General features: G+C 40.6%; 1 protein-coding gene across 2 annotated transcripts in view; it reads right to left on the bottom strand.

The window, feature by feature from the left end:
* Positions 1-12605, bottom strand: part of ZC2HC1A (zinc finger C2HC-type containing 1A) — a 65398-nt gene that overhangs the window by 17665 nt on the left and 35128 nt on the right. For both annotated transcript variants that reach the window (XM_039526657.1, XM_039526658.1), the window contains exons 5-7: positions 10608-10756; positions 9156-9252; positions 8080-8188 (exon numbers count right to left, since the gene is read on the bottom strand). In XM_039526657.1, the coding sequence (XP_039382591.1) occupies positions 8080-8188; positions 9156-9252; positions 10608-10756 (355 nt within the window). The remainder of the gene's footprint in view (positions 1-8079; positions 8189-9155; positions 9253-10607; positions 10757-12605) is intronic.

Raw genomic sequence — 12605 nt, 5'->3', positions numbered from 1 at the left:
AACAGGTATGGGACCACTTTATCTAACACAGAAATGGAAGATGTCAGTTGTTTAATAGTATACAGAAACACTATTCCACAGTTTATCATAGGACGTGAAGAACACTGTATTTAGTTGAAAATTCAGGCATGATTTAGTTAGAGTGAATACAATTATTCACGTTGGAATATGGCCAGGACATTGGGGTTCATCTGCTTATTTTCATGAAAACTGTGTGGACTCTTTAATGCCTAAAAGTGATTGAGACCTTAGTTTTATGTTTCACTTGAAATATATTACTTCAAACAACTCAATAATTGGTTCAGTATTGACTCAGAGGGAAATGTGACACTTCCTGCAGCATGTTACTTGGAGGTCTGACACCCTAGTGCAGGGGTCAGCAACTTGCGGCACGCGAAATGATTTTGAGTGGCACTCACACTGCCTGGGTCCCAGCCACCAGTCTCGGGGACTCTGCTGCCATCCTGGGGTCTCGGATGCTGGCCCCCTGCCACCCGGGGCCCCCTCCACTGGCCCCGCTCAGCCCGCTGCCAGTCCCGGGTCCCGGCCACCGGTCCTGGGGGCTCTGCTGCCGGCCTAGGGTCCTACTGTTGGCCCCCTGCCACCTGGGGTCCCATCTGCTGGCCCCACTCAGCCCGCTGCCAGGCCCTGGGTCCCAGCCACCGGTCCTGGAGACTCTGTTGCCATCTGGGATCCCATCCACCGGCCCTGCTCAGCCTGCTGCCAGGCCCCGGGGACTGGCCGCCGGACCGGGGGGGCAGCTCCTGGCCTCAGCCTGGGACTCTGCAGCCACCCCCAGCTGTGGTAGACTGGCCCCAGCCCAGTGAGGGGTGCAGACAGGGGCAAGAGGGGGCACAGCTCAGCACCCCCACTTTAAAAATTGTTCCAGCACCACTTTACTGGGATATTTTTAAGTTCTGATTTGCTGCTTACATCATTATCACAGCACATTGCGTTTGACGTTGTGCCGTCTGTCACGATTTTTTTTCCCCACTGTAAGTTGAGGGGTATATTTGACAAAATGTCAGCTCCTAAGAAAGCAAAGTTAGATGTCCATTCATTTCAGCCTTTTTGGACAGACACATTTGGATTTATTCAAAAGAAGGACTGTGCTGTTTGTGCTTTCTGTTGTGAAAGTGTTGTCACACATCAAGTGTTCGACGACATTTTCAAATGAAACACAAGAAAACCTTTCTTGACGAAGCAGACAAGACTGAATAGATCAAAAAGGCAGTAGCAGGATATGAGAAGCAAAGCAGTGTTTAAAATGCTTACGTGTAAGGAAAAATCAAGTCACGGCAAACAGTTCTGGATCTTTATGAAGCCTGGAAGGTATTTGTTGTAAAACTAGCAGTTTTTTCTCAGGATATTCGAACTTCGACTTTCCACTACTTCCAACACATAAAAGAGCTATCGAGACGTTGCACTGTTAGTGTCGATGAGATTGGAATGTACATGCAAGAACTGGAATCAGAATTTTCTGACAGATTTCAAGATTTCCAGTGATTTGGCCCAATGCTTTCTTTTCTAATCAAGCCTGAAAAGTTCAACGAAAGTGACTTGGATTTGTCTGTATTTCAGTGGATGGGTGTAACCGCTCATTCAGTTAAAAAGCTCAGAATTGTGGGCATCAAAGTCTGGAGATCTGTGGAGTGCACTTAAAGCTACTGAGAGAGATATCATGGGGCCTCTATTCTGACCTGCTGGACGTCCCTGCCAGTGAAATTTAACTGTTTGAAGAAAATTGCCTTTGCAATTCTTTCAGCATTTGGATCCACATCCCTGTGTGAACAGGTATTTTAACACATGAAATCTGTCCTCTGTCCCCCTCGGAGCCAGTTAACAGAAGCCTGTGTGCAGCTTAAAGTATCCAAATACGTGCCAGACATTGGAAAACTCAGCAAGGAAAAGCAAGGGCAAGGATCACACTAAACTAATAAGATTTGCATTTTAATTTAATTTTAAAGGAAGCTTCTGAAACATTTGAAAACCTTATTTACTTTACATACAACAATAGTTTAGTTATATATTATAGAGAGAGAGACCTTTTAAAAATGTTAAATTGTATTACTGGCACGCAAAACCTTTTTAGAGTGAACAAATGAAGACTTGGCACACCACTTCTGAAAAGCTGCCGACCCCTGCCATAGTGCTAACTATGCCTGAACTTGTTTATCTTGTATGGTATAACGAAAGCACACAGCAGTATGGTATAATTAAAGGTAAGTATCTAACATTCTTTTACTGTGTAAATTATCCGTAACAAAGTAAATAAGAGAATAAACTCTTATGCTTTTTCCTTATGAAGGTAATTTTTTGAAGGTCTTAAAGCTCCTTTTGAATTTTTAAAAGGGATTTATTCTTCTATATTTCTGGATGCAATTTAGTTATATTTTAAATAATAAATATTTTAATATGAAAAATGTTTCATCTTGATAGAAACTTAATTCTAATTTACCCTTTCAGAATGTTGACGATTAGACTCTCTCTCATTATACTCTGTTCTGATTTATGTGGCTATTACATAGAAAGAACTACATTAATCTCAAAGTACCTGTTTCATATCTGTAAAATAAAGGCCAAAACTGTCAAAGATGTCCATTAATTTTGGGTGCCCAACTTGAGATGCCTAGGGTCTGATTTTTCAGAGTATGGAACATTTTTATAGCCCTTTATATTTTCAAAGCACAGCTGCTATTGACTTCAACTGCTGCTATGGGTACTTTAGCATTTCTGCAAATCAATCCGCAGGGTCTCAAGTTGGGCACCCAGAAAATGAGGAACACAGTATCAATGGCCAACTGTGAAAAAATTGTTTTCATTGACTTGCCCAGCATCACACAGGAACTATTTAGCAGAGGCACAGATAGAATCAAACTCTCAGAAGGGGCATTCAACTACCTCAACCATGAGACCATCCTTTCTCTTCCTGCCATCCCCTGCCTCACTCCTTACACACCTTCCTTTGCAACAAATGAAGCAGGGGTCCTACAGTGAAGTCTCCTTCATTGTATAACCCTGGTTTCCTTCATTGTATAACCCTGGTTTATGCCCAAATCAGGTCTATCCTGTATACTGAATGAGGCAGGGGACCGTGGGAAAAAAAATAGCATGGGACTATGTAATTAAAGTGTCCACATAAGTCGGCCAAATAAAGGCAACCTTAATTCTAGTATTTCCTAACTTCTGAGTGCTTGACTTTGTAAACCTTAATAATGTTCTTTTAATGTAGTATTTTTCCAGTGTAATTTAATTTAAAAAAAAACATTCTGTAAAAACAAAGTCCATCTAGGAACATCTTACTGACATCCATAAGGGTCACCAGCAGGTTTGTGACTTTTAGATCCAGAGAACAGACCTCCACCTCTTAAACTAACAGAATAACTGGTAGCAGTAGTAGGCTGTTATCCTCCATGCAGACCAGCCAGTACAGATGTGCTTTTAGAACTTACAACTATTTAGAAGCATGAACTTTAAACAGGAATATCCACACCACAGTTAGAAAGATTATGAAAGGAGCAGAAAAACGGAACTAACAGGCAAGCCACAGGCTAATGACATTTCTGAAAATTATAGTTAAAAGTTTTAAAAACTAAGGAATTGTAAATTGGAAGGAATACCACTGCATATTTGTGCAAGTTTTAAATTGCTCTGCTTTAAAAACGTGTCTTTAGATAAAAATTCATTTCACTGCCTGCTTGAAAATAATGTCTAGTCAGTTATGCAATTCTCTAAATAAAGTTTGCTCCAAGCCATCTGCAAGATGCTACTTAAGGCACTCATTTGAAGTGGCCATAGAGGTGTTCTTTAATTTCTGGGGGCTGGTCTACACTACAGCTGAAGGTCGACCTATGTTACGGTAATGTAACTGAAGTTGACATAACTTAGGTCGACTTACAGTGGTGTCTACAGCGCACTGTGTCGACAGGAGACACTCTCCCACCAACTTACTTTACTCTTCACGGGGAGCTGGAGTACAGGAGTTGATGGGAGAGTGCACTGCCATCGATTTAGCAGGTCTGGTGAATCAATGCCGATCTAGCCATAAGTATAGATAACCCCTAAGTATCAGAAGAGGAAATGGAAGATGTTTCCTTTATTTTCTTCCTTTCCCCACTACATTTCCTAAAGCAGAGACAGACTGAAGGAAACTGCTCAGTGAGCAACCGAACTGGGAAATTAGTTCAATATGGGAATTCCAATAGAGACTGACTGGGGAGCTCTACCACAGCAGGGGACCGCTTGACAGACAGCTAGGGCTTAGTGCCGAGTCAGGAGCCATCATAGCCATTCTATCACCGCCTGGACCTGTTCCCTCATCGTCAAGAGAGACTATCATTGGAAAGCTCTTCCCATAGCAGAGGACCATTGCAAACAGAGGGGCTCAGAGCCAGGCTGAGCCAGGCTCAGAGCCAGCCCCTCTCTCCCATCACAACCCCTTTGGCTCTTTCCCCTCACAATACAAACATGCTGTAGCCTCTCCCTTCTTTAAAAAAAAAAAAGAACAGAAACCTTAACCACACTTGCTTTTCCCACCACCATCTCATGTACCTTTCCCCTCTAAGCTCACTGAATGCACTGTATACAATCTTTGTCTGGAGTTCCTCTCCTCCAGTTCCATCCTAGACCCTCTCCAATCTGGCATTCACCCCTTCCACTCCACTGAAACTGCTCTCGTCAGTTTCTAATGACTTTTTCCTAGCTGAAGTTCAGAACCAGTACTCCATCCCTGTCCTCCTTGACCGGTCAGCTGCTTTTGACACATTTGGCTTCTAACTCTGTCCTCTCCTGGTTCTTGTCCTCTCTCTTTAATTACTCCTTCAGCATGTCCTCTGGAGGATCGTCAACATCCACTCTCAAACTTTCTGTGGGGGTTCCACACACTTCTGTCCTTGGTCCCCATCTCTTCTCCCTCTACATCTTATCTCTGGGTAATCTCATCCACAAACATAAATTCAACTACCATCTATGCTGAAAACTCACAGATCTACCTCTCTACTTCAGACTTGTCTTCTTCTGTCCAAACTAAAATCTCAGCTTCTCTCTCTTTGACATCTCCTCATGGATGTCTAGCCATCAGTTCAAACTCAACTTGGCTAAAACAGAGCTCCCAATATTCCCACCCCTACGCTAAGTCCTCCTCGCTACCTACTTTCACAATCACTGTGGACAACACCACTTCCTGCATGTCGCTCAGACCCATAACCTGGGTGTCATCTTCAACTTGGACCTCTAACTCTAGGTCATCACATATACACTATGTCAAAGTCTTCTTGATTCTTTCTGCATAACATCTTTCAGAGACTGCCTTTCTTATCCATCCACACAGCTAAAACTCTCATTCAGGCTCGCATCATTTCATGTCTTGATCACTGAAACAAACACCCTTTTCTCAGGCCCTGACAAATCCAAATTTGCCTCGTTCACATCCATTCGGATTGCTACTGCAAAAATGATTCTCTTCATCCATTGCTTTGACAATGCCAACCCTCTATTTGAATCTCCTGAATGACATCCCCTTTCCACCACATCAGACATAAGCTACTTGTCTTTACTTCCTGGTCCCTACACAGCCTAGTGCCACCCTACTTATTGTCATAAAAATCATAGAAATGTAGTGTTGGTAGGGACCTTAAGAAATCATCAAGTCCAGCCTCCTGCGCTGTGGAAGGACCAAGTAAACCTAGACCATCCCTGACAGGTGTTTGTCCAATCTGTTTTTAAAAGCCTCCAATGATGGCAATTCCACAGTCTCCTTGGAGGGCTATTGCAGAGTTTAACTACCCTTATAGTTAGAAAGTTTTTCCTAACATATAATTTAAATCTCCCTTGCTGCAGATTAAGGCCATTACTTCTTGTCCTACCTTCAGTGGCTATGGAGAACAATTGATTGATTGATTGATAACAGCCCTTAACATATTTAACAACTGTTACCAGGTAGCCGTTCAGTCTTCTTTTCTCAAGACTAAACATGTCCAGTTTTTTTAACCTTTCCTCATAGATCATGTTTTCTAAACCTTTTACCATTTTTGTTGCTCTCCCCATTTGTCCACATCTTTCCTAAATGGTGGTGCTCAGAACAGGACACAGTACTCCAGCTGAGGCCTCACCAGCATTGAACAGAGTGAGACAGTTAACCTCCCATGTTTTTCATGACACTCCTGTGAATACACCCCAGAATGATAGCCTTTTTTGCAGATGAATCACATTGTTGATTTATATTCAATATGTGATCCATTGTAACCCCCAGATCCTTTTCAGCAATAACACCACTTAGCCAGTTATTCCCTGATGTTGTAGTTATGCATTTGATTTTTCCTTCCTAAGTGAAGTACTTTACACTTGTCTTTTACTGAATTTATCTTGAACTCAGATCAATTTTCAAATTTGTCATGGTCTTTCTGAATTCTAATCCTGTCCTCCAAAGTGCTTGTAATCCTTCCTAGCTTGGTGTTATCTGCATATTTTATAAGCATACTCTCCACGCCATTATTCAAGTCATTAATTAAAATATTGAATAGTACCAGACCAAGGACTGAACCTGCAGGACTCCACTAGCTATGCCCTCCCAGTTTGACAGCAAACCATTGATAACTACTCTGAGTATGCCATTTCTCATTTACTATCAAAATGTCAAGGCCTGTCTCTGATTGCCTAAGATATCAGCCTTCACTGTCCACTTGTTAAGTTTTCAAACAAGCACCTTCGTGCTTTCTCCCATGTTGCCCATCCTTCAAAACCCTCCTTTTCCATGATGCCTACCAAAAAAACTTGTCAACAGTTAGACCACTAGTGTGCAGATACCACTGCTTATCATGCTGACCAATATAGTCTCAGTATTTCTTGGTACTCCTCCATCTGTCTGTATCCATCTGTCTTGTCTTATTTCTTAGATTGTAAGCTCTTTGGGGTGGGATCCATCTTTTTGTTCTGTGTTTCTACAGTGCCAAGCAAAATGCGGTCCTGGTCCATGACTGGGGCTTTTAAACACTATGGTAATACAAATAATAATAATAATAATATAAATGCAACAATTTCTAACTTTACAGTTTGGCATCATTTCTTCCTTTTCTGTTTCTCCTTCTATTTCTTTCTTCTCTTCTCTTCATATTTCTGTCTTCAGCTTTCTAATTCTCACTTATTTTCCTACCCTTTCTTGTATCCCTACTTATCTCTTTGTCTTTACCTCCGATCTCTTTCTTGCACACATCCCTTCCTGCTTCCCTCATCATGTTCCTAACAGTACATGCTTATCCTTCCCCTTAAGGCATACACAAAAACTACCTACCCTGCTTCTTGAACTGCATGAAGCTGTGACAGGAACACTCTAGAGAGGAGTGAGCCCACAAAGCTAGCTGCTGGAGGAGGGAAGGAGTAGGAAAGGCTGCCACAGAATGGGGGAGGAAAAGCTGGATTGAGGTAGGTCAGGAGGGTGGAGCTACAGAAATGGTTGAGAACAGAGCTGAGCCATGGGGTGGGGGGAAGGGAAGCTTTCTCAGCATCAAATCCTTTTGTTTACATAGGGCTAGTCTACACTTACCAGCCGGGTCGACGCGGTGAGTTCGACTTCACGTCTAATCTGGACGCGATAGTTCGAACTCCGGAAGCGCCGCGGTCGACTCCGGTACTCCACCACTGCAAATGGCGGTGGCGGAGTCGACCTTGGAGCCGCGGACTTCGATTCCGTGGCGTCTGGACGGGTGAGTAGTTCGAACTAGGGTACTTTTGAATTCAGCTACGCTATTCACGTAGCTGAACTTGCGTACCCTAGTTCGACCCCCGCCCTTAGTGTAGACCTGCCCATAGTCAAGGAGGCATTTGTCAAGCTTGATGGCCCTTAAACTTACCGTAATCATAGCATGCTATGTAAACATACCATGCCAAATTCATCTTTGGTTCATACACAGAAAAGTCAAGAGAGTTAAATCGGGGATGAAATTGGCCCATTTAATCTCTATCATTAATAGAAAGAATAGTAATTAGTTTAAATTATATCAAGAGCACAGAGAACAATTAACATTTTTAAAATCATCATCAGGGACAAATAAAGCTTTAACTACAAAATTAATGTGGACTTACCTTGCTTGTGGGCTTGTCATGCTCACTGAATTTTTATGAGCTGGAGATAAGGTCTGAATTTTGCTTCCAGAAGGCCCACCTGTAGATAACACTTTACTCGTAGGTGTACCTTACAATATAAAGAAGCTAATATTAGATTTTGCTACTAGATGCAAAAATAGTATTCTTGTATGATAACATGTACGGCCCACATTGGAATCATTAGACAACTACTTAGAAATAATTTCTGAATATATAACGGCATTAGCAGGAGTATTAATAATTACCTAGAAAATTCACAGAAGCCCAGTGAGACAATAAGGTCTATTGTATTCTAAAATATGGGACATGGGTTGGTGCGTTCTGCATTTTAAAGAAAATTCTATACTGCAGAGGGCCTGCATAACTGCAATAATTAATTTTATAGAGATAAATGATAGGTCCCTATTTGCGACTAGAGTAGGGTCTAATGTTTACAGAATTTGCTTTACTATACATGTATTTTTAAATTGCTTACTAGTATATGCAGTGTAAAAATTTATTAGAGAATTTAGCAACCAAAAGAAAAATCTGACTTCAAACGGCTGAAATTGAAAACAATGTTGCACTGATCAGTACACAGAGGTCCCAGTTAAACAAAGTACTTAACCACCACATGTGCCAGTCCCAGGGACCTCACTACAACTATGATTAAAGATATGCACGTACTAAAGCGTCTTGATGAACTGAGACTGAAATCCCTATTTTAGGACATTTAGTAAATCTTTACTTTAACTGATTTTTTGTTGAGTAAATAACTTTATAAATGAACACTATAATGTGCACCAATCAAAAATGTAGCCAAAGGCCTGAGATTACAAAAAACTATGAAAAGCAACTGGAAATAGCATGCAAGTAAAAGCCAGTCACCATTTAACTCACTCGTGTGCTACTCTTTGAGTTCTATGAGTTCCCCATAAGAAGCTTTTATGTCCCGTCTTTCTCTGTGTGCACCACTTGTACAACTCTACAGCTACTAAAATTATATGATCTTGATTTCATAGTTGGAAATCAGTTATTTAGAAAGTAGATGCATAATTCAAAATACCAGTTCATACCTACAACAGTTTTGCTAACGTTACTTGGCTGTGGTAAGCGTGATGAGGATGGTGTTGATCCTGCAGAAGGTGCCTTTTTAACTGTAGCAGGCTTGTACTGTAACAATGGACATAAAACTCAACTATAACATAATCAATTATTTAGCTGTTTAATCAAGTAATTAAATGTAACGTGAAAGATTGTTAGCCTGTCTTCCCACCCCAGCTCCTGAAAACATCATCAGTCAGCACTGCTTCTGGTACAGTGGTTGAAGAAATTGTTTCTACTGGTTTGAAAGACGTTTCCTATCCATATAATGTAAAATACTGTAGAAAAGGTTAAAAAACATTCTAACTGGTAGAAACTTTTAAATTGTATCCCACTGTATCTCTCCTCACCCCACAATATGTCCAACTGCTCATCTCTTTTAATAACCCCTAATATTATCACCCCACAACTAAAATTTTCCTCTTAGGAGAGTGCTCAGGAAAGTAGCCTCTTTTCATCGCTCCAAACTCCATTCACACAGCTGGACGTTGGACCAGTTTCTGCACAGACTTGGAGCCTAGTCACCTTCAGGACATAATGCAAGATTAACTAATTTTATTTAGCTTTTTATTAACTGTTTTAGTTTGTGTTTGTTTCGTATTTTACCCTCTGAACTTAAAGCACCTACCCCGCTATGGTGAAGGTACTATAGAAAGGAACAAGACATAATACACACACTCTGATCTCCCATTTGCTTCCTGTACTGTAAACCTAGCATCAATTTTGACCATTAGCATTTTCCTTCTCCACCTACATCTCTGATATCCAGAAATCTGCCTACCAACTGTGTGTCTATTAAAATGCTGATCTAGGTCTTCCATCTCCTCCCAATAACTAAGAGCAACTCCCATCTCAATAGTCTGCTCAAGTAGCTCTTCAGACGATGGATATACAAAATACTGCTGTCCAACTTCTCATATGTCCCATAAAGCAGAGCCATAACTGTCATACTCTAGTACCTTCACTTGCTCCCCAGTTGTTTCAGAATCTAGTTAAAATTGCATTTCTTGTTTTTATGATGTTCTATGAACTTGTTTCAACCTAGTTTACAAACCTTGCCTCTTTGTCCTTATCATTCTAATGCCGCCATGAACCTTCAGTAATTTGTATATGCAGAAGTCTGGAGAACTACTTCTCTGCCATTTCTCATAATCTCCACCGATATTTATGAGAGCGCTTTCTTTTCTCTGATTCCTATCATCTGGGAAAATCTTTTTGCATTTCTACACCTGATTAACTCTCACCCAAACTTTTCCCTTGTCTATGCCTCTTGATTTCTCTCTCCCACAGCTATGTTATTCTGGACTTGTATTATTTAACTCTATAAGGCATTTTGTGATACACCTAAAATGATTAACTGACTTGGCTTAACAATCACAAAGACATAAAAGAAATCACTAGTCAAAGAAAGTATTATAATTCACCTGTGTTCGAGCAGGCAGCTTCCCTTTTGCATCAGCAGCCAATTTTCCTTTATTACTAATACGTGCAGCCTGTTCCTTGCAGAAATTGATGTGCCTGTCAGCTGCATTTTCATTAAATCTTCTCTGGCAATATGGGCATTGAATGTAATCTTAAAACAAAACAAAAAGCACCTTAACTTGAAAAAGGAGACATGAACAATGACTGGTCTTTCAGGCAATTGTGCACCCACCTTACAGTAATTTCTTCTAGACTGTATTTCTCTTGTTTGCTTATCAGAATGTCTACAAGATTGGGTCAAAAGCCCAATTAAAATTCAAGATATTGCCCTGAAGCCACTAGTGCCCTTTGCATTTGAAGGCCCTTAGTTATGGTTGGGGTTTGAAATACATTTTCAACAACTTTACTACTTAAGTTCCAAAAGATAACAGCAGCAATTTCAAGTTTTCAGTGATACTTTTCAGGCAAGTGAACAATCCATCGTGCATATTGAAGGCAATACTAAAAAATGAGGTCACATCTGGAACAGGGGAAACTGAATCAAGGGGAAAACGTAGCTCATGTTAGAGGCATTCTTAAACAGGCTAATTTGTGGGCGTGTTGTAATTCAGGATGAACTTTATGACTACAGTCTCTCTTACAAGAGGAACAACTTTTATTAACTTTGCAAAAGCTAGGAAGAACTACGCTAAAATTTATAACAATGAAAGACAATCCTGGCTTCTATGTTCAAATATGTTTCCTTAGAGATGGTAAATTTCAAGGAGTAAATATACTTGGGTCTTTAGAGGTAAAGCTGCAAAACACTCAGCATGTCTGAAACTACCCTCTGAGATATGGATGCCAGACTCAACAGGCCACAGCAGTCAATGTTCACATTGCTTCAATGTTTTGACTTTACACAGAGGAATGGTAATAAAAAGAGAATTAGTCCAGTATGGCAACATACAAATTAACAGGCTAGTAGGCCTCTTCACGTCGGTGCTGAATGAGGAGGGAAAGGAGAGTGTCCTGCATACGTGGTTACCTTTAGAATTACACAAATACCATCAAATCAACAATAAATGATGGCAGTGCCCAAGCAGTGTACCATAAGAATTACCATACTAGTACTTCATTTAGCCCATTGTCCTGTTTCCAACATTGACCAGTACAGATAGTGCCAGAATCCTGAATGAGTAATTATGGAAGAAACTGCTCACAGGGAAGAATTCTTTCCAACCTCTTCAGAGGAGCCATGATCTGAAACCCAACAGAAGTCTTTCCATTTACTTCAATGGGCTTTAAATCAGACCCTTAGAGGTTAGCTCAAGTCCTTAAGCATCAGGGTGTGTATCCTTTCCAAACTGTAGTTGGTTGGTTTGTTTTTTGAAGTTTTTAACAACCAAGCCTCCTGGCTAGGAGGAATACAGTTCTCATTGTCCTGTAGCATTGCAGTGGTTGAATGCAGGTTTTCGACATGTAACTTAATTAAAACAAGCAGAAATAAACATATGCAGCAAAGCACACCCCAGATTTGATGCAGCTACAAATAAATAGCTCAAATAAAGATGCTTTATCAGCGCCATCAGGCAACTGTTCACTGGCTTGCTGAAGGGACCGCAACAAAACATATCTGTGGACACAGTCAGTCAAAGTGAGTATTCAACAGGAGGAAACACTAGTACAGGATAATACCAGTGATATTCTGCATGACTTCAATTTCAAACAAGATGTACATTATCCATAACATTAATTAAAGTTTTCTTGAATTTAAATTTGGCACAGTAGTCTAGAAGAGTATAATATGTCAGTCCAAATCTTGGGACATACACATATATTATCAGATAAAAGTGAAGTCTTCACTTGACTATAGGCAGCTATCAGGGGGAAAAAAAAAAGGTATAACAGTGTGAGATCTATGTATGATCCTCAGCATGATTCTCATATTTTGTAGGGGGGGCCTGCTTTTTAAAGGAAGATTTCCTTTTCCAAAGAAAGGAAACAAAAACCTGACTAAT

Source organism: Mauremys reevesii, linkage group 2, assembly GCF_016161935.1.
Source record: "Mauremys reevesii isolate NIE-2019 linkage group 2, ASM1616193v1, whole genome shotgun sequence".
In the NCBI taxonomy this organism is placed as follows: domain Eukaryota; kingdom Metazoa; phylum Chordata; order Testudines; family Geoemydidae; genus Mauremys; species Mauremys reevesii.
This window is presented reverse-complemented; position numbering and strand designations above follow the sequence as displayed.